This window comes from Propithecus coquereli, unplaced genomic scaffold, assembly GCF_000956105.1.
Source record: "Propithecus coquereli isolate 6110/MARCELLA unplaced genomic scaffold, Pcoq_1.0 Scaffold254, whole genome shotgun sequence".
NCBI classification, from domain to species: Eukaryota; Metazoa; Chordata; class Mammalia; order Primates; family Indriidae; genus Propithecus; species Propithecus coquereli.
Window position 1 is genome coordinate 650,667 of NW_012148108.1, and position 22,929 is coordinate 673,595.

At 41.8% G+C, this 22,929-nt stretch overlaps 1 protein-coding gene across 1 annotated transcript in view; it reads right to left on the reverse strand.

Annotated features, from left to right (window-relative positions):
• DPY19L3 (dpy-19-like 3 (C. elegans)) overlaps nucleotides 1-7,553 on the reverse strand; it is a 60,735-nt gene extending 53,182 nt beyond the window's left edge. Inside the window, 2 exon segments of the mRNA XM_012647024.1 lie at nucleotides 4,699-4,832; nucleotides 7,420-7,553. Of these exon segments, the coding sequence (XP_012502478.1) occupies nucleotides 4,699-4,832; nucleotides 7,420-7,522 (237 nt within the window). The 5' untranslated portion in view covers nucleotides 7,523-7,553.
• Between the last annotated feature and the right edge of the window lie 15,376 nt (nucleotides 7,554-22,929).

Here is a 22,929-nt window from a genome sequence, read left to right on the forward strand (position 1 = left end):
TATTTACACAACAATTGTAAAAGTTTTTTGAAAATATATAACTATATATGGAAAAAGCATGTGATGTAACATCAGATAAAGCAGATTAGAAAAACTATGTTAGGGTCATAAATAAGTAAAATATATAGGTATGTAGTGCAAAAAAATGGAAGGATAAAATGAAAACTGCTTTTTGGTAATGAATACTGAATGATGCTTTTCATTTAAAAATTTTTGTCACAGTATAGTTTGCATAATAAAAAAGCAGAATACATGTTCAAAACAAAAAGAATCAAGACCATATAGATTTTTACTATATCTACTAAACACAAATCATACAAAAAGCACTGATTGGCTCTCCCCTTGCCAGTACTAACTATATCCTATCCCCAAAGGCGAGCTCCGAAAGTCGCATCCTTCTGCTCTAGCTGCAATCCAGAACTTTCACAGCAGCCAGGTGCCTCCCCTTGTCCGCCTACGCCACCCCCTCAACCCCAGAGGCTGACTCTACTCAAAACAGATTGAAAGCTACTTAGTGCTGCTGATGTGCCGGGCACCACAGCAAGCAGGAACATGGGCTTTGCCCGTTTAGATTTTGTTTATAATGAAGAGCAACGAAAAAGCAGATTGCATTTAAAGGACAATTTGAAGTGTTTGGGCTCTGGAGACAGTCAGATTAAATAGAATACGTATGAAATGTACCCAAAATATAATAGTTCCAGGCACACAGCTGACACTCAATAAAGGGTATTTTTAAAAATCTCTAATACTTGCAATTTCCTAGCAAGGGAAATGTAACAGAATGGTTAATACAATAGGAAAATAACTTTTTAGCTTAAAAAATATGCTCAGGAAGGATACTACACACAGATTTTCTAAGACCATCTGAAAACAATATCCTTTTCTTTATCTTCCAAGTTGTTGCTTTTGGGTCGCCACTTCTCACATACGAACACTGCAACAAACATTTAAAAAATCATTCTGGGCCGGGCGCAGTGGCTCGCGCCTGTAATCCTAGCACTCTGGGAGGCCGAGGAGGGCGGATTGTTTGAGCTCAGGAGTTTGAAACCAGCCTGAGCAAGAGTGAGACCCCGTCTCTACTAAAAATAGAAAGAAATTAATCGGACAACTAGAAATATATAGAAAAAATTAGCTGGGCATGGTGGCACATGCCTGTAGTCCCAGCTACTTGGGAGGCTGAGGCAGAAGGATCGCTTGAGCCCAGGAGTTCGAGGTTGCTGTGAGCTAGGCTGACGCCACGGCACTCACTCTAGCCCGGGCAACAAAAGCGAGACTCTGTCTCGGGGGGGAAAAAAAAAAAAAAAAAAAATCATTCTGAATGCATAAACTCAATGTATGACTTGTCCATTTTATAAGCAGTATTTTTACTCTCGAAATAATTACAACTAATTCAAAGTATTCAAAATAAAATCAAAGTATTTTCATTAGCGTACCGATTTAGATGAGAATAAGGCATAACCTACAAATACAAAAGGAAAATAGATTCAACCTTCTCAAATAATTCCCCAATATAAAAATGGCATAAATTATAGCAGTAAATTTATGAAGGCATATGTACTCCAAGAATGAGTTTTTCCTTTGGCTAAATAAGGTCTTTAATCAGTAATGGTTATAATTCTTAGTTGCTTATTGACAGAAAATGTATACGCATTTTAAAATTAAAGTTCAGATTAATAAAAATAAAATAAAATTTAAAATTTAGCACCTGAGTCGTACTACCCACAGTTCAAATGGGCTATGCAGATATAGAACATTTCCTTTATCGCAGAGAGCTGATGTGGAGAATCTAAGCTAAAAAATAAACCAAATGCCTGTGCAGAGGTATTAGCAGGTCTGAGAAACAGTTACAACATCGGAGGATTCCTCTTGTGATACAGAAAAAAAAAAAGTGTACACTATGAGCTACTGCTTGAATAAAGAGAAAAAATGCAGTAAGACTCTGAGCTCAAAGGTAAGTTTCAGGAGCCCAGGGTGGCGGTGGGTGGGGAGAAACCCGTTAGAGGAGGGGCCTGTTTTGTAGCTTCCCAGGTGGTATCTCAGGAACAGACAGAAACTAGCCTAGGCTCCCTTTCTTTTCTCATTCTACACACTCCTGAAACAATCTCACCCACACATCAGCAAGACTGCAATAGGAAAATGCCCATTTCCAACACAGATGGAACTCCTGCCTTCAGACCCTAAGTCCAGCCTCCTGTATTCCGTATCTCTACTCGGGGAGCTTTAAAAGTGCCTCGCAACATAGCCAAAGGTGACCTCATCATTTCCTGCCTTGCCTCCAGGATAATAAAGAATTTGGCTGGCCTCTGTCCCTGCTTCCTGGGAGGTAACCTCTAAGCTCTAGGAATACAGAATTTGGCTGCTCTTTGTCCCAGTTCCTGGAAGGTAGCCTCTAACTCCTTGGAACGCCTGAGTGGTAAGAGTGTCCTCATTGTTCAGGCTGGGTTCCTGAGGCCAAGTCTGACTACTTGTGCTGACAGGTGACAGGGTGAGCCATAGTTTGTGCTGAGGAGATGAGTCAGGACTGTGGCTGGCCATGCCAGTAAGACCAACCACATGCCCAGAGGGTTGGGGCTTTGAGCCACGTGATACCAGCCCAACCTCTGGGGAGCGGAGGGGGCTGGAGATGGAGTTCAACCTTGTGGCCAATGATTCAATCTCACGCCTACATAATGAAGTCCCAGTGAAAGCTGGACACTGGAGGTCAGGTGAGCTTCCTTGGTTGGCACAGTCGACGTACTGTCACACACTGATGTGCCAGGAGGGTACCGGGGCCTGACTCCACAGGGAAAGGAGAATGAAAATTTTGCATTTGGGACCCTCTCAGACCCCACCCAACGTGTCTTTCCCTTTGACTGGTTCAGATTTGTATCCCTGTGCCCTAATAAAACCGTAATCCTAAGTATAGCACTTTCCTGAGTTCTGCGGGTTGCTCTAGTGAATTATTGAACCTGAGTGGGTTGTGGGAACCTGAGAATTTGTAGCCAGCTGGTCAGAAGTGAGGGGGTTGCCTGGGGAACCCCCAAACTTGCAACCAGTATGTGAAGTAAGGACATTTTTGTAGAGGACTGTCCCTCAACCTAGGAAGTTTGGCCTAACTCTGGGTAGCTGGTGTCACAAGTCACTGAACCTTCCAGATCTCCCCCTCCCATGGAGTTCACTGTCCTAGTAAATGGCACGTCCATCCATCTATCCAGCTGCTAAATGGGACAAAGATCGTTGCTGACAATTCTCCCCTCTCAATCGCCTTCCACACGATCAATCAATACATCCCCCCAAGTCTATGTCCTAAATAGCTCTGACTCTGTTCACCTCTCGCCAACTCCTGTGCAGCCTACAAAGCCCTGTGGGATGTGATCATCTCCTCTATCGAACCATTCTTGACATTGCTCATAAATTCTGGTCACATGTGCCTTCTGATAACTAACTTACCAAGTTTATTTTAACCTTAGAGTCTTTCACTTGCTGCTCCCTCTGCTTAGAATGTTCTCACAGATCTTAGCCTGGCTAGTTCCTTCTAGTCACCCAAGTCTTGGTTTACATGTCGTATCCTCAGAGTGCCCTGTTTCACTTCCCAGTTCCAAATAGCCTTCTAGTGACTGCCTCGTCATCCTGTTTGATTTTCACCATAGTGTTTATTTTCGCTTTGTTTCTGATTTTTCCCTCCCAGAATTAAGCTCCACATCATATTTAATGCTGTATTCCCAGGGCCTAGAACAGTATTCTGGCACACATAAGATATTTATTTATTGAATATCTGAATTAAATATTCAGATATTACTGCACCTGTTTTGTGGGTAACATCAAATTAAACACCGTGGTGAGGCCGGGCACAGTGGCTCACACCTGTAATCCTAGCTCTCTGGGAGGCCAAGGTGGGAGGATCACTTCAGGTCAGGAGTTTGAGACCAGTCTGAGCAAGAGCGAGACCCCGTCTCTACTAAAATTAGAAAAATTAGCCAGGCATGGTGTTGTCTGCCTGTAGTCCCAGCTACTTGGGAGGCTGAGGCAGGGGGATTGCTTGAGCCCAGGAGTTTGAGGTTGCCGTGAGCTAGGCTCACGTCACAGCACTCTACCTAGGGTGACAGAGCGAAAATCTGTCTCCAAAAAATAGTCACAGACCCTCTTGAAAATCTGATGAAAATTGTGGCTCCTTTCCCCACAAAAACTGTGGCTTCCCTACCCCCAAAAATCATTTATATAATATTAGAAGAGTATAAACATGTTGAGGTCCCTCTATTAGCCAGATTAAGATTCCACAGTTTATAGCAGGGGCTTTTGATTTTTTTCTCTATTGCCACAGGAAAAAAAATACATTTTATACTGTCATCCAATTTTATATACACATAAAAGTTTCACAAAACATTTCTCAACCTTACTATATGTGACAGTATCCTCTTCTATTTTATTTCATCAGAATAAATGTTACTCATGATCTACTGCATTAATTTCACAATCCATAATTTGAAAAATATGAGTAACTGTTACATAAATGAAGTTTATGAAAAAGGGAAAACTCACTTCATTATAAACATTTCGACGTTACTTTAAAATAATAAAAGTCTCTTCACTCTATAGTCAAATCTTTCAAGAGACTGAATTTTTTATGGCAAAATTGAGTTGTCTTAGTCATTTATCTACATGGTTAACTACTAGAGACACTGACGAATAAATCACACAATGGTAATAGAAACCCCATACCTTAATATTAGAAAACCATAAATCATTTTCATGTAAAGTGGCAAGGTAGACAGACGTAAGTAGTCCAATGCAAAGAGCAATGGTTCCGCCAACTGTCAATGACAGAATCGTCCATAATCTTCTATTGGTACAACCTTTTAGAAAAATGAAACAAAGTCAGGAAAAACTTTAGAATTTAATAGTTCTACTTCAGACTATCAAGTAAGCTAAGTTCTAGCTCCCTGTCATTAGTGAAGCTTTCCCTGTCCCCAGCAGAGGCTCCTTTCTGTGATTCCACAGACCTGTTTCCACCCTTTTATTACAGTTTTTATCTCACTGTATCTAACTGTTCACATGTCCATTTTTCCAACTAGAATGTGAACTTCTTGAAGACAACTGTGTTATCTTATTCACCTTTAATTGGTAGGGCCTATGTCTGGCATGGTTTTAACAACCATAGTTTAACTATGAAGTTTGTTAAATGGAGGAAATAAATTGGTTACATCCCTAGGATGTAATCAATCTTTTAGATGATCTACTTACAATTTGTGGCTTATTCATTAAAAACTACCAAAAAACTTAATACTTAAAATAAAAACAGGAATAAATAATCCATTATAGCTCAATTAAAGAACACATAAACTAGGAAAAATATTTATAGCACACGTAAGAGAGCTTAAATATCCTTACTATAAGATGAATACTTTCAGGACAATAAAAAAAGATGAATATTCTAGTAGGAAGCAGAGGATATGAACAGGCAACGCACAAAGGAAAAAATGGCCAATAATAACAGACAGATGATGTTCAAATTCATTAGCGTTAAAATGCAAATCAAAACGATTAGTTATACTTCTAGAAATCTTGGCCAATTTGACAGCTTAAAAAATGCTAATACTCTGTGTTTGGATAAAGATATAAAAAATAGACATCTTCAAACACTGCTGGTTGAAGAATAAGTTGGTACGTCTCTGGAATGCAACATGGCTATAGTGAGTAAAAGCCACCAAATAAGCGTATTATTTGACCAGTAATTCTCAATGTAGGCATATTCCCTGCTATAGTTTGGATATTTGACACCTCCAAATATGATGAAACTTGATCCATAATGTTGGAGTTGGGACCTAATGGGAGGTGTGTGGGTCATGGGGGTCGATCCCTCATGAATGGCATGGTGCTGTTCTCCTGGTAAGTGAGTTCTTCCTGTACTATCGTGAGAGAACTGGTTGTTAAAAAGAGCCTAGCACCTCCCCTTCCCTCGCCTTCTCTCTTGCTATGTGATCTCCGCACACGCCAGCTCCCCTTCCTCTTCCCTTTCCTCCATGAGTGAAGGCAGCGTAAGACCTTCATCACATGCACGTGCCAGCACTACGCTTCTCGTACAGCCTGCAGAACTGTGAGCCAAATAAACCTCTTTTCTTTATAAATTACCCAGCCTCAGGTAATTCACAGCAACACAAATGGATTAAGACACACCCCAAGGAAATAACTAAAGTTTTAAACAAACATTTGACCACAAAGATATTTATGACAGTTCTGTTTGTATTAGTAAAAGGTTAGAAAACAATCTTAATCATCAACAAGGATTTGGTTAAATACATGCTACAGCCACTCAATGGACTACTACACACTGACATTTTAAAAATATATTCGATGATTTATGATGTTCATAAGAGAAAAATAGCAAGTTACAAAACAGTATGTAGATCCCAATTTTGTAAAACAACATATGAATGCTTATGGGTATACCTGTATAGACTAGGACATTTACAGTAAGATAGTGTCATCAGTGGTAGTCTCAGGATGGGTGGGCTTGTGGGAATATTTTTTCCTTCTTTTTAACTTCAGTTTTCAGTTTTTTTCCTGAGATGAATAAATACTGCTTCGCTAAAATGAACAATCCCTAAAGTTATGTTTTAGTTTAAAAAAACCCTTGAATTTGTATTGTGTAAGGTCTTTACGAAGTACTTGGTATTGTCTGAAATGCAGTACTTGCTAATGGCTGACCAGCGTGGCGTTAGATTACTTTTATTAATTTGTTCCCCTAAGTTTCTTTACTAGCTCTGGCTGGTATGAACTGACATGGCTGCAAATGTAAGTTTTGTCAGATATCCAAAATGGCTGATATGCATGAAATGTTTCATGGAAAGTTTTAAAATCCCGATCATACTTATCACAAATGCAACTCAGGAAGCAAGAAGCTGGTAATTGACACCATTTGACGCATCACTTATTAAGTCCTCAGTATTACATAAACAGTTTACCAAGTTCTGATCACTTCCCCCACCCAAAAAAAAGCAAAGGAGAAAAATTTCCGGAATTTGACTGAAACTAAAAAATAAAAAACATTTTGATCCACCTTTCAATACTTAAAATGAGAAACTCATTCAAGGTAAGGCTGGCTAGTGTGAAAAGCATACAAAACCCAGAAAATGTAGAGAGAGACTAAAATCTGAACGGTGGGGAAAAGCATTAGTCTAGAGAGTCGAAAGATAAAATTGGCATAACCATAAGAAAACGAGCAGGCAGCTGACATAGGGTCCTAATCAAATCTCTTTCATCTGTTACTTAATTCTAACTGTAAAACCAACATAAACTGCAATCAGAGTATCAGGGTACTAGATATACTGGATACTAGGACAAGTTTCCCCAACTGTTGGGTCTTGCCAAACTTCTACCCTATTGGAGAGTGATATTTTGTAATAATACACAGAAATAAAAGCAACCCAAAATGCCACCTACCAGATGGCACTTTATTTTCCAACTTCGCATTTTCTTCTTGTGCTGGAAAATCCTCACACACGTCTGTGGTTTTTATTTCTTTTCTTTGCCGGATGGACATCATGATGTCAGACTTACATGCATCGTTCTTCCAACCACTCCTACAAGCAACACAGAAGTAAACGGCCCATCCACATGCGCCAGCACCCTCTCCCCAACAGTCTGTGCTCACCTGGGCTTAAGTGACTTGTCTGGTTTCCCCCATTAGCACGCCCCCCCCATTTTCCCATCCGTATCTTAACCAGCCTTCAAAGCTACACTCAAGACACAATACACATATTTATTTAACCCAATCATATTTATGAAGTGCCTGTTCCACAGCAGGCACTGCCAGGAGTGAGGAACATAGATGAGCAACACAGGCCGCTGCCCTTCTCCCAGGAAGCCTTCTTTCCTAGGATGCTCCGGCTACTCTGGTCTTTTCCCTCCCTGAGCTGTTACCATGCAATCTGTCAAATAATGACACAGTTTTATATTATTTTCTACAGTTCCACAGGCAGTCCTAGGTCTTCTCTATCTCCCAGAGAACCGACCTCGTGGGAGATACTCAACACCAAATTTGTTAACAATCAGACTTTGAAGAACTGAAATACTGTTTCGTCTTATGTATCTGAATTTCAATACCAGTGTTCTTTAAAACAATTCACACTGGGAGCCTCAGGAATGTGCCTCAGTGGTGATGACAGCACGGGTGTGCCAATCAGGGCAGCTGCCATGGCAGGGAGCAACAGTGGGAGTAACCGCAGGGAGCAGGAGCCTGGTTTGGAAGCAGCAAGTGGGAGGCGGGGGAGTGACGGCAGTGAGTAAGCGGGATGCAGTCCCCTGGAACATCTTGCTTCACTCCTCTGAATAACGAACAGCGTTTTTTACTAATTATTAAATATAACCAGTAGCCTTACATGATTGTTTCCACCGTTTATTAATTCCTAGTAATCAAAGGTAAACAACTTGCTCTATAGAACAGACCAACATAATACATTTCATTTATTCACTCATACAAAAAAAGTGAGAAAAACACAGTTAAGGGCTACGCCTTCAAGCACTGGAAATGGAGCAGCTGGAGCAGAGAGGAAGAAACGGAGTGTTCAGCAAAGTCGCACAGCCAGAGACGGCCTTACCCCCAAAGGGACCCAATCCTAGAGTCATGCCCTAATAGGCAGAAGAGTAGTTTTAAAAATCCCCCAATTCGTACATTCTAACATGTTAAGGCAGAAAGCCAAGACCCTGAAGTGTCACTTATGTGCCAGGCACTGCGACAGCTGCAAGAACTACGAAACAAAAGTTCTACATCAAATGGAAAAGAACGCCAGCTTAAAGGCTCGGAAAGGAACGCGAAAGCAATTCTTTGTAAGTAAGTTCTGTCCCGCACCTCCCCCGGGCGCCGCAGGGCCCGTTCCGCGTACCTGCGCGCCACACCCCCGGCACCCGTCTTCCCCCGCCCCCCAAACCCGCACCTGGCGTCCCCCCGGCACCTGTCTTCCCGCCCCACCTGAAGTCCCCACAGCACCCGGCGTCCCCCCAACACCTTGCGTCCCCGCTTACCTGCGCACCACACCCCCCAGCACCTGGCGTCCCCATCACACAGCACCCGAGCAGGCGGCGGCGGACAAGTGCGGCACTCGCTCCACCTCACCCACGACCGCGAGTGGCCGCGAGGAGGGAGCCCGGCCCTCCCGCTGCCCGCGCGGCCGCCTGAGGAGAAGTCGCTCCGCAAACTTCCCCGCGCCCGAGCCCGGCCCCGGCCCCCGACCCCGCATTCCGGGAGGACATCGCGCCCCGCCCCCCTCGGGGACGCCCAGAGCGCCGCGGCCGCGCCCCCCGACTGCGCCACGCGGCGGGGCGGGGCGGCCCGAGGGGCTCTCGGCTGTCACCGCGGGTTTGCGAGCCGCCGCTAGGCAGGCACAGCGCCCGCCCGCCCCGCCAGACCCTCGAGGGCCCGCCGCGGAAGCCCGGCGCCCACGCGTCCCCGCGCGCTGCCCGCGGCCCGCCCCGCAGCCACAGACCTGCGGCCTCAGCCGTCCTCACGCGCGGTCCGGGCGGGGCGGGGCCGCAACGCGCCGCGCGGAAGGGAAGCCGGGCAGCGGCGGAGCTTCGCGCACCGCCCTGGGAATGCGGGGCTGGGGGCGTCAGCTGCCCCGGGGAAGGGGCGCGCCAGGGAGGCCGGAACGCCACGGCCGTACCCATAGGGCCCGGGAGCCGTCCGTCAACGAGAGCCCCGCCTCCTCCCGCGGCGCCCCGCCCCGTCTCGTGCGGCGCTGGCCGGAAGGAAGCGGCATACTTCCGTTTGCTGCGTCCGGGTCGCTCTCGGGGGCCTGAGAGCCAGGCTCCCGCGCTGCTTCCGCGGCCCGCGTAAAGCCGGTGCCTGCGGTCCTGGGCCGGAGCGAGCAAAGCCGGCTCGAGGAGGGCCCCGGCGCAGCCCCAAGCGCTCGAGAGCAGTGTGCCTGGGGCGGCAGAGCGGGCTGTTCTTTCCAAAGTGCTTCTCCCTGTCGTTCCCTCGTGTGCCCCTGGGCCGAGTGTTGCGAAGGGTTCGGTAAGGGCGGGCGTGAGGAACGGAAACAGGCCACTTGGACTCGTTCCAGCATCTGCGCTGCACGGCCTGGCGCGCCCCTTCCCTGGGTTCCGGCGGTCACCCCCAGCGTCCCGTTGCCATGGATCTGTGCTTGGAAGTCACTTGCTAACTGCCAGCGAGAGTACGCACAGAGACACTTCTGCATCTCCGAAGACTCTGTGTTCTCAGTCTCGTAGGTTACTCCGTCTCCAAACTAAATTGGCAGCCTTTCTTTTGAGGGCAGGTACTGTGCTTTCTAGCTAGTTTTCTTAATCTCTTTGAAAAACAGTAGGTAAAACCTTTTACTTGTCAGCACGTACTCAAACTACATGTTAATTGATTTTTGTTAAAGGAATGGCTCTTTGAGACCTCCACCTGTGAAATGGCGGCTTATTATTGGTTTAATTCCAACACTAAATTATTCCATCTAGGAAGCCTTTCCTAGTCACCCCTGCTGGACGTTTTTCTCCTCTGTGTCCGTTGCTGTTAACAAGCACAACAGTCTGTGCAAATGGATAAAAATAAATGTCAGCTGTTTTTTTGTTGATGTCTTCTCTCATATGGACTTCAAGGCAGGGCTGAATACTTACAGTCTTTCTCCTTCACGTTAAAATGGATAATGCGTATAAGCCTTTGCCCCCACTTCTGAGCATATGAGCACGGAGTCAGGGAGGGACCATAAAAGGATTCAGCTCTGGTAACGGACTGTGCAGTGGTGTCCAGGAATACTTGTGTGCAGCATGTTTGGAAGCCCAGATAGACCCCCTGGCTTTTTCTCTGCTGAGCTGTGCAACTCAAAGTGTGGTGTGGGGATCTGTAGTGTCACTATCACCATCACCTGGGAGCTTGTTAGAAATGCAAATCATGAGGTCCTACCCCAGAGCTACTGAATCAGAATCCGGAGGGGCAAGGCCTCCTAATCTGTTAGATTGTGTGCTCAGTAAAGTTTGAGAAGCACAGCAGAACCTTGCTGCTCAAAATGTGGTATGTGGTCTAGCAGCTTGGGCATAACCTGGGATCTTAGAAATGCAGGGTCTCAGGCTGTACCCAAGATCATATTAAGAGGATCTTAATATGATCCCCAGGTGACTTGTATGTACATTATGCTTTGAGAAGCACTGCACTCAATCATCACATCCTTCCTGTAGAAGTATCTTGTCTTGGGGACTGAGGGTGAGAGCTGTCCTGTTCTATTGGCTCTCTTCCTATTTGGTACACAATGCTCATTTCTAAATTGCTTTACTTAGCAGTATGAACATGCTCCATCCTTCCTGCCTTCTGTGACAACAGACTCTGGGTGTTTCTTCTGTCTACCTTTCTGGCATTCCTTTTTAAGTCTCCTGCAGCTCCCCTTGCTCTTAAAAATCAATGATTTCTCTGACCCATTGCTGCAGTTTCCACTGACAATCTTCGATAAGTTTTTACGTCCAGGCATATCTCCTGATTTCAAGGTCCCGTATGTTCAAGCACCTCAAACTCAACATGTTGAACTTTCTCTAATACCCAAACCTCTTCCTTCCATGTGTTCCTTTTAACTAATTGCTCAAATCAGAACCCTATGAGCCAGCCTTGATTCCTCCCTATTGTGTAATCCACATATCCAATCAAACATTGAGACCTGTTGCATTCATCTCCTAAATTATCTCAGAACTTTCCCACTTTTCTCCATCCGCATTGCCACCACCATAGTCCAAGTTGCCGTTTCTTGTCAGGACTCTTTCAGTAACCTTCTGACTTCCTTACCTCCATTCCTGTTCTCTGTCCTTGTTCCTTCCATCCATCCTCCATGTAATAACCAGAGTGCTCTTACTAAAATATAAATCCTTCTGTGGCTTAGGACTTTATTATAAAAATTAAGCTCCTTAACACAGCTTGCAGGGACTGTTTACCTCTTCATCTTTACTTCCTGTTCACAAAACTTTCAAAGTTTTGTCCCAAGATTTATAAAAAGTGGTTCTTTCATTCGCTTCACCTAACTAGCTACTATTTAGCCTTTAGCTCTCAGCTCTAATGATCCTTACTGTTTGGTATTCATACCCTCATCTCACTGAACAGTGGCTCTTCTGTGTGATTGACGGGTACTGTGGCAGTGACGGTGTGGCACTTCTGAGCCTAGGTTGCAAAAGACGTCCCATTTTCAGCCGTAGCCTCTCTTGGATGGCTCCCTTAGGGGGATGCCAGCCACCATGCTGTGCGGACACTCAAACGGCCTGTGGAAGGCGGCCACGTGGGCAGCAACTGGCCCCTGGCCAACAACCCACACCAACTTGCCAGCTTTGGGAGTGAGCCATCTTGGAAGTAGATCCTGCAGCAGGAAGTGACGGGAAAGTCAGCCTTCAGATGTCATGAGAGATCCTGGGCCAGAACTGCCCGTTTATGCCACGCCCAATTATTTGACACACAGAGACTGTGAAGATAATAAATGTTTATTGTTGTTTTAAGCCACTAAATTTTGGGGGTAATTTTGTTATACGATAGATAATCAATATAATAATCCCCCATATGGATGTGCTATTTATTTATTCCCATCTAATTGGACATTTAGGTTGTTTCTGGTTTTATGCTATTACAAGCCACAGTGTAAGAACGTACTTACATTTATGTAGTTCTTGAAGATATATTTCTAGAAATAGAATTGTTAGAACCCACATTCTAAATTGTGATAAACATTGGCAAACTACATTCCAAAAAGGTTAAAAATTGTATTGCTTTTCACTTCCACCAGCGGGTATTAATGGTACTTATTTCTCCATGCCCTTGCCAACAATGGATATTTTTAATCTTTGCCAATCTTAGGTGACAGATATGATATATCATTGTCTTATATGTATTTCTTTATTAGTGAGGTGGAGACAATTATATCGGGGGTTATTGGCTGTTTGTATTTCTTTTTCTGAGTTGTGTTTTTGTGTTCTTTGGCCAGTTCATCTACTTAATCTTGATAAGAAGGGATTATGTATAGATTATGGGTATTAATCTTTTGTCATGTATATTGCAGATATGTTCTCATTATTGTGTATCTGGTATGATGTCTTTTGCTAGGTAGGGATTTTCCATTTTTATATTGTCAAATACATCATCTTTCCTTTATAACTTCTGGGTTTTCCATCTCAACCTTCCCCATCTCAAGATTGTAATTTTTGTATACTTTCTCCTCCTATTTTAAAATATGGTTTGAGAGAGATCTGATGTAATTTTTTTCTAATCAGATAGTCAATTATTTCACCATCAGCCTTACCGTACTGATTTGAACTACCTGTACCACGTACTGAATTCCTATGTGTATATGGCTTATTTATAAGTTCACTATTGTGTTTTAGTGGTTAAACAAAAGAACTAGTCTTGAAACAGTTCCACATATTTCTAATTACTGTTTCTTTACAGAATGCTTTGACGTTTGGGAGAGCAACTGACCATTATGCTTCTTTTAAACACATATTTTAGCAATTTTTGCATATTTATTTGCTCAGATAACTTTTATAATCATTTACCAGGTTCCAAAATAGAATCCTTGGAGATTTTTACTGCAATTGTATAAAATGTGTAGAAATGTTAGGGAAAGTGAGATCTTCACAACACTGAGTGTTCCCTTACACAAACAGGCATTCAGTTAAGGGCAGTTTGGCCCACTACATACATTTTTCCAACAGTACTTTGATCCAACTTGTTATTTCTCCATCTTGTTCACACTTGACTTTTCAAGTGTCTTGACAAAAGTCAGAGCAGTGATCTCCAAACTTTTATCAGTCAAAAATTTTTGTCTTCTCTCTCTCTCTCTCTCTCTGTATATATACAAACATATATTTAACTAACTATAAATGGAAATCCTAATATTTTCTGCCTGCACCCTACTGGGTTGCTTTGTACCCTCCTCGTGTATGACTCATGTCAGAGAGCCTGGCTTGGCACGCTTGGTTCTTAAGGAAGCCATGCTGAGTCCTAGGGATCAGCTTCCTCAGTGCTCATAGATCATTCCAGAATTGCACAGGAATTGACATTACACTGGGTTCCTCCCTCCCTCCTTCAAAAAATTTGCCAGTAAATGTTTTCTTCCCTGTGAGAGGCTTCAGAAAAGGCATTATGAAATAATTTGTATTTTTTTCTCTTCCTTTGATCCACTTTGTTTTAACTTGATTTGTAGTGGTTTAAAATAGTGAAATTTATAGGCAGATTAGCGTGAGTGCACAATTATCCAAAGATCCTATCAAATGAAGTTAAAGGTAGAGTACTTAAACATGATCAGTTCTGCTTCATTTTCTTCCTTAACACCTGCTACTCTTCTTACCTCTACTTGTCTGTCCTTTTTTTTTTCATTTCCATGGTTACCACCTACACTCTTTTCATTTCCATGGTGAGAATAACTGTTGTAATTGTGCATTTTTGAATGAGGACACGAATAGGTAAGCTGTTAACGCGGATGATGCTTATCGCATAAGCTTTTTGCCAAATGTGATGATTCCTTAGATGTTAGCTAAGAGTCAGTGGCATTGGCTGGTCCCTCCACTTTGTCTCCTTGGACTTCTCTAATGTCATTCCCTGCAAAACGGGCATATACACAGGTGTCTAAAAATCCCAGGAGCAGATTTTTCCCAGCAACATATGCCAAGGCGTATTTGTCAGGCTTGGGACTCTTTGGTTTTTCTGTAGGAAGAAGTAGGACTTTCAGCCAGAAATGGATGTGTTTCTAACACTCTCAGGTTCAGACATTTTATCATGCCTGCAATTACGGATAATCTAGCGCTGGGCTGGATTTTCGCTAACACTTATCAAGTTCTCCCCGCGAAACTTCCCAAGTCAACTCGTGGATAGTGATGAGGTGGCCTGAAGGACTCCTGCATAAGAATTCCCAGGTTGATTGCAACTCTCCAGGCCCGAAAGCTGCTAGGACTCGAACTCTCCCAACAGCTGTGTGGAGACTGTACTGAGTGGAGTCTGTACTTTAAATCAGTGATTCCACGATGTACGTGACAAATTCAGCTTCCTCTTAGAGGTTTTTAATCACAATCTCTTGATGACATTTTTCAGTTTTCAGCCAAGATACCAGGAAATGAACTTTGAAGTAGCTTTCCCTCCTCACAACTATCTTCAAGTCATTCATTTATTAATATATATATTTTTCAACCCCTTAGTCAATTTGCAAAATTTTTTGTAGAGATGGGATTTCCCTACGCGTTGCCCAGGCTGGACTTGAACTCTTGGCTTGAAGTGATCCTCCTGCCTTGGCCTCCCCAAATTTTATATTTTTATCACAATATGTTTGCTTAAAGATGGCCATCAAATATAGTGAATGGTTTAAGGACAATTGGTATATTGTCCTCAGCCAACTTTCAACTCTGTGATCCTAGAGATTTCACTTAATCTCTCCAGAACTTTCATGTATCATTATTCATTTCCCAGTAGCCACAATTTGGTCACATGATCTCACATACCTGCAAGGGAGGCTGGGAAATACAGTCTAGCGGGGCAGCTAGCTACGTGCCCAAAATTCTCCCATCATGGAAGAGAAGACTGGATATCTGGAATGACGGGCAATGTCTGCTACAACTCGTGAAAAGTTTTCCTTTGAAGGTGAAGGTTGAATGTGTGTTGTTTCATGCTTACTATTAGTCCTGTTTCTTTGATGATCATAAACTCTATAAGCAAAAGCAGCATAAGAATTATTTTATAAAGAAGCTAGTTGTAACCATAGAGCCTAATCAAGTAAAAACAACAAAAAAGCAGCTAGTGTGTGAGAAGGGTGTAGGGGACAGAGCAGAACCAGAATAACTCATTAGTGTCAGGAAGAGTCCAACATCAAGCTGAGATACCTGATTATCTGATCAGTTACTAGATTTGGGCCCCCTAGTTGTTAAGTTTTCTCCATGGAAAACATAGATTTCTTTTTTTTAACTGGAAATTGAATTTTATTGGATAGGTTTTACGAGAAGAGCTCTCTCAAGGACATTTAGAAACTCAATTAGTAGGTGTTTGTTAAGTGTTTGAGTAAATCAGCTGACGGGTGTTATGTAAATGCAAGTCACTGTGTAGGCAAGATCTGATGTCTTCTCGAATTTCAAAACCCCTGAGGGTATTTAGTACAAAGTATGGGTGCAGATAGGATTCCATTTTGGCACTTCTATTCACACCAGAACAGTGTGACTGTTTTACGGTTTTGTTTTGCTTTAGATGTAACATATTCTTTGAGACAGAGTCTTCCCCGGGCTAGAGTGTCGTGGCGTCAGCCTAGCTCACGGCAACCTCAAACAGCTGGGCTCAAGAGATCCTCCTGCTTCAGCCTCCCGAGTAGCTGGGACTACAGGTATGCACCACCAAGCCCGGCTAATTTTTCCTATTTTTAGTAGAGATGGGGTCTCACTCTTGTTCAGGCTGGTCTCCAACTCCTGACCTCAAGTGATCCTCCCGGCTCGGCCTCCCAGAGTGCTACGATTCCAGGCGCGAGCCCCCACATCCGGCCCCATGTTCTTTTTTTGTTTTGTAAGGTATTAACACAGCTGCAAATGTGGCTGCTCAGCTCTCATTCCACTGAATCTTTGAAGAGTAATTTGTATCACGGGATTATGGTTAAACACAGTGCTGAGTTGGTTTTATTTTTGTCACTTTGCCATCTTCCTACCAGATCACAAGGGCTCAGCAGAACCAGGGAGGCTGTACCCCAAGCCTCCAGGACAGCGCCTGACTTGGAGAGGCTGGCCGCTGGACCGGCCTGCGGCATATTGGAGAAGTGTGACTGCTGCAGATGAAATGTCCTTGTGAGACGGTCAGAAGAGTGACTTATACTTGGACAGTCTGTCCCAGGCCATTCTGCACCTTCGCCAAGAACTTGCACTTTCCTCAAATGGGCCGATGCGTGGTACTCGTTACCATGTTACAGGAGTGGCTCTTTATACTGAGTGCAGTGCGAGCCTGTCTCGTAGGGACTAAGTTTCGCCAATGCAGCCAGCTCTTAATCTTTCTTAGGGAAAGGGCCATTTTCACATTTTTCTTGCCTCCAACACAGCAGGTGAAAATAATTCCTTAATGGCAGTTGAGAGCTTTGAAAGAATTATACACCGACAATTTCATGAACTTAGTATGATGCTAACAGGGTAATGCTCTAACACTTTCTCCTGAATTGTTACCTTTTTAGATGTAACATGAACTGTGTACAATATTCCAGGCAAATAAACCTGATAAAGCAGGTTTGGCTTTTTTGGTATATTGGTATATTTGGTATATTGGTATATTTGGTATATTCGTTTTGAGTGTCCTTCCTTGTAACACAAATTGGTATGGTTCTGCCGTTCCTTTCCAAGGTTGTAACTCATAGCTTTGATACCATGATTTACAAGGGCAGTTTAATTTTTCCCCCTTCCTCACAGTTAGTGCTCGAAACTGTGACAGCAAGCACTGTTTGAGCTCCTATGTGGCCAGGCCTTTTGTATATAGGTTGCTAGTCTTTATAACAACCCTAAAAGGTAAGTATTACCATACGTTTTACTGATAAAGAAACTGAGGTTCAAAACAGGTGGAAAGCCTTACTCAAGGTCAGACGGCTTGCTGAGCTAGGCATGGAACCCAGCACTGCCCAGAACCGTCAGAACTTGACTAGGCATTTCATAGAGAATCTCACTGAACCCACATAACTACACAAGGCAGGTATTCAATTGTCAATTTTACACTGAAAAACATAGAGGAAAGAACTGAACTCCTAGGAGATTAAAAAAGGAAAAGCCAAACCGTATTCCAACTTGGATGTGGTTAACTATACACACCTGTGTGCAGCTCTTGACTTCCCCTTCTTCGGAGGGGATGTGGCGACTGCTTTCCCACTAGGAAGATCTACGCTCTCCCCTCACCTGCTAGTTGATAGTAATTTTAAAAAACTTATACAATACACTGGAGCCTTTTTATCAGCATTTGCAGACTGAGCACAGGGTTGCTTCAGGTGGGCGCAGGTGCGAAGCGCCTTTTTCACCTGTTCGGTGGTGCTGTGCACGGACGCCGGCGTCTGCATCACAGGGAGGCACCACCCCACCAACTGTGTTCTCACGCTCCACGTGGAGAAGGGCTTAGAAAATGAAGGTAACCTTGAAACCACTGGTCTCCTACATTTAATTATTTCAGCATAACTATTTTTTGTGCAGTGCTAGCTACAGAGGAGCAGAAATAAATACAGCTTAAGATTCGAACCACATCCTGCTGTACTTTTTCTCATAAGCCTGAAATAGGATTTTCTAACACCTTTTGTGGTTGGCAATACTGAATTTAAATAGGACTGCAGATATAAACAAAAAGAGCAAGATGTGGACTGATGTTCCTATTTCAGTAGAATGCAGCCATATCATTTCTGAAATATAGATACTAAAATAAATGACAAGTTGAAAAAAAAATTTGGAGATGTGCACTGTAGTGAGAACAAGCCTTTAAATAACACTGGTAGGTGCTAATAAAAGACCTGAAAAATGAACATGTTTTACTTTGTTGAAGGTTCTCCTCAGGTCACAATTTTCCATTGTGTACACATTTAAGATAACATACTTTATTACTAATTTAAAAAACCATACTTGATTACTGATTAATCCATAGCAAGAACATGGATGATTACAAATATTCTTTTTATTTTTCCTTTAACAAAGGACAAGGCTAAGAAATCAGAAAGATGAAATAGTTGGGTCTGAGCTCATGGCCAAGGATTCATTATCTTCTAATTTGTGTAAGTAAAATTCCATCTACCTAATACGTAGAGTTCTTTTTAAATAAATGCTCCATTTACCCCAGCATTACCGTAGAAGTACCTGTCTTACGTGCAGTTTTTTTTTTGTTTTTGTTTTTTTTTTTTTGAGACAGAGTCTCACTGTTTTGCCCGGGCTAGAGTGCTGTGGCGTCAGCCTAGCTCACAGCAACCTCAAACTCCTGGGCTCAAGCGATCCTCCTGCCTTAGCCTCCCGAGTAGCTGGGACTACAGGCATGCACCACCATGCCCGGCTAGTTTTTTTTTTTTTCTATATATTTTTAGTTGTCCAATTAATTTCTTTCTATTTTTAGTAGAGGCGGGGTCTCGCTCTTGCTCAGGCTGGTTTCGAACTCCTGAGCTCAAACAATCCGCCCGCCTCTGCCTCCCAGAGAGCTAGGATTACAGGCGTGAGCCACCGCGCCCGGCCTTACACGCAGTTTTGCAAAGTGTTACAGAACAGTACCTTTGCTATCTGGATAAAGTAACGCAACTTGTGTAAATCTGTTTGAGTTAGGAAGCAAAAAGATAACCAGCATTTGATGATTTTGTTGTATGGCAGTAAGAATTTACATTAAATGCCTAAGATTAAACATTTTAATTCAAAAGAAAACCTACAACCTGTATAATCTACTTTTGTAAGGCAAACAGTGATTATGCATTATTGAAAAACAAAATCAGTAGATTAAAGAAACCAAAGCTGTATCTTACAGACACTTCATAGTTCAAATAAAACTAGGTACAGTATATTTATTAATGTACCACCAAAAAATGAGGTATTTAGTCCAACGCAGTAATGCAAACTGGATTTTGCTGTACACGTGGGACTCTGAAAATGGTTTTAGCATCTTACACTCATTTGAATTCTGAGATACACACCAAAACACACTACCTAAGTAAGCCTATCGTATGGCGCCAATTAAAAACAGAAAGTTCTCTAAGAATTTATAGGGCCAAAAACGTTCTCATTTTACATCTTTGCTGATTGATTTGGAAGAAATCTATGTAGAAGAGTTCTGACTTTTTCTGAGCTCTGCCAGTTTAAGCAACAGCTCTACACCAAAGCCAACTACAACCTCCTCCCAACCCTTAAACTTGGCTTGAGTCATACATGCTATTCGTCGGAAAGAGGTGTGTCTGACTCTTTTCTTTGTATCCTGGATTATTCAAGTCAATTGTCACCACAGTTGAGTGGACTAGTTACTGTGGTTACCTTGCACCATGGTTACATGTGCAGGTGGTGTGACCACGTTATCAGAAATTGTCACAGCACTGAAAGTGTGGAGCAGGAGGGCTAACACTGACGCTGTTAAGGCAGTCAGGAAGAAAATGATACTTTTTACAGAGGCATTTTAATTTATTATTTAATTTGCGTTATTTTAAACAAATTGGTTTTAAATATCAGAGATAACGCAACAGTGAGTTAGGTTATAGTCATAAAATACAGATAAGAGCTGTAGAAGATCAGGTAGTGTATTAAAATTACAGAGGAAGAAACAATATAATTTAGTTATAAAACACTGCTATAAAAAGCTCTCTTTATAAAAAGCTTTTTCTTTCTGGTAGCTTTAAAGCGCAGATTATACTATTGTATTAATAGTTCAGAAGTCAGCAAGCTTTTCCTATCGAAGAGAGAGTAAATAATGTGGGCTTTTCGAGCCATATAGTCTCTATCACATCACCCACTGCTGCTGTCGTACCACAAAAATAGAAATATATGATACATAAATGGGTGTGGCTGTGTTCCAATAAAACTTTATTTACAAAAACAGGTGGCAGGCTGGATTTGAAGTGAGGGCCCTAGTTTGCCAATCTCTCTTCTATACCAGCCCTGTCCAAAAGAAATAAAATGTGAGCAACATATGTGATTTAAAATTTTCTAGAAGCTGCATTAAAAAAGAATCAAGTGAAATTAATCTTAATAATATATTTTATTTAACCCAATATATCCAAAATATCACTTCAACATGTAATCAATATAAAAAACTATTAATAAGATACATTTCTTTTTGTACTAAGTCTTTGCAACTGTTATGTACGCTTACAGCACATTAGCCGTATTTTAAGTGCCTGCCAGTAGCCACATGTGGCTCGTGGCTACCACATTGGACCACATATTGCAGACCTTCCATGCTAGGGTTTCTACAGCTAATTTGGAGTTTAGCGACACAGTTTGAGTTTTGGTTCTTGAAAGACATAGGATATGATTATGTTGCCCTGGGGAGCACAGGACAAGAGATTATAGCTATTGGGAAGAAATATTGGCCTCAGTCACTTGAAACTGAGGTGGCTCAGGATTCTAGGGCACAAATTGATAACCAGATAAATGATACAGTCAGATGACGTCAGCTTCGTTTGCCAATGCAAAAAATCTGATGTCAAAAGATATCTGACACAGGCCACAGAATGATCCAGGTGTGAACAGAGTATTGTCATCTTTGGCCTTCACTAAACAATGCTAATCGTCATTAGCAGAAATAGTCTGTAGCACTTTGCATCAGAATTGAAAGCTTATAAGCGTGTGATTTGGAAGACAAAATGAAGATCTGTGTAGCGAGGGAAAAAAATCTTGAAAATTAGATTGAATTTTTAAAATGATTTAAAAAGCTAAATGTTTTTTCAGTTCTCTTTGTGAAACACAGTTATATGGTAGTCAGCAATAGTTTAACAAGTTACCAAAGAGTAATCACGAGCCTTACTTTTAACCCTTGGGAAGCTTTTAATGATTTAAATACAACTTTCTAAGTAATAAAGTCAACATGTCTAAGATAAGACTGGATATAACTTGTTAATAAAACTTAGAGGCACGTTTTTTTAACAAAAAATTTATTACCAAAATACAATATTAAAGTCAATACATGACAAACTCCTGTAAAGCAAAATAAATTATTCTAACATTGTACAGTATTTCCAAAGGTAGTTAAAGAAGCGCTATACATCTTGCTTCACTGTTCTGAACAGATGAACTGTTCTACCATGAACACAATCCTAGAGTTTCAGCTTTAAGGCATGCAGCTCAATGTGCAGGATAATTTTACAAAATGCAAATCATCCTATTTTAATAAGATACAGTGTCAGAATTAACTGTAGTCTTTACATGTCAGTGTTCCAGAAATTTTTTATACTTTGGCTATAGAAGCAATGCCATAGTGTTACACAATACTTATTTCTTAAAAAAATACGTGTATTCATGTCCATGAATATCAAACTCAAATTTCTATTAAATATATTTTATCAGATATTACTTAGAGCACCTTGCTGTACAATAAAAAAGATTAAATAAGTGTCTATGAAAACTAAAAATATAATAAGTCTCAATAGAGAAGCCTGCTTGTCTCTGTCAAGGCAAGTACACTGCGGGAAGATACAATGTAAACACGGATGCCCACCATTTGCTTTGTGAGAACAGAGAAGATAATTACGAAGCCACCAACAGCTACCTTGAACAGGATGAGAGCCCTACGACAAAGGCTTCAGTCAGCGTCACTACGTTGCGCTGCCTGGCCACAGAACTCTGTCTACAGATGAAATGGAATATTAGCATGGTATTTTTGGAACATTGAGGACACCATCATATTCTAGATTATCAGAGAAAGGGAGAAAATGATAGAGCCCTGAAAAGTATTATTTATAATGATCAGAATGCATCATCTTCCCCCTTCCCACCTTTGCCACATCCAGTAAGCTTCCTTTAAAAACTATTCTCGCTATCAAATCTTAGAATTTTAAGCGTTCAGATATATGCTTCCTCCGACAGGCCATGGGAGAGCTTTTAAAGACATTCTAAGGACAGAATCAGATGAAAGAAGAGGCTTTGAACTTTTGGATTAATTTTTCCCCATAAGCTGGGGAACTTTTAAATCCATGATTCCAAATGGAAAATTTAAGAAACCAATCAATGGAAGTGGTTTAAGGAAATGAAGACAGGTAATTTAAAAATTCACACTTGAAATTTTGGGGATTTTTTTGGTTATTAGTATTTTCCAAATATTACACAAAATCAAAGCCAAGGAAAATTTATAGAACAAAATTCTAAGGTTGTTAATTTTCAGAATAACAGATTTTTATAAAGGAACACTGAGTCATAGTTACCAGCAATGAAAAAACTGACTTATGAGTGGCAACAATGAGTGATAATAGTGAAACTATTTAAAATATTTTATTTGAATTTGAAATACAAATATTTCAATTCTGAAAATAGGAGAAAATGAAT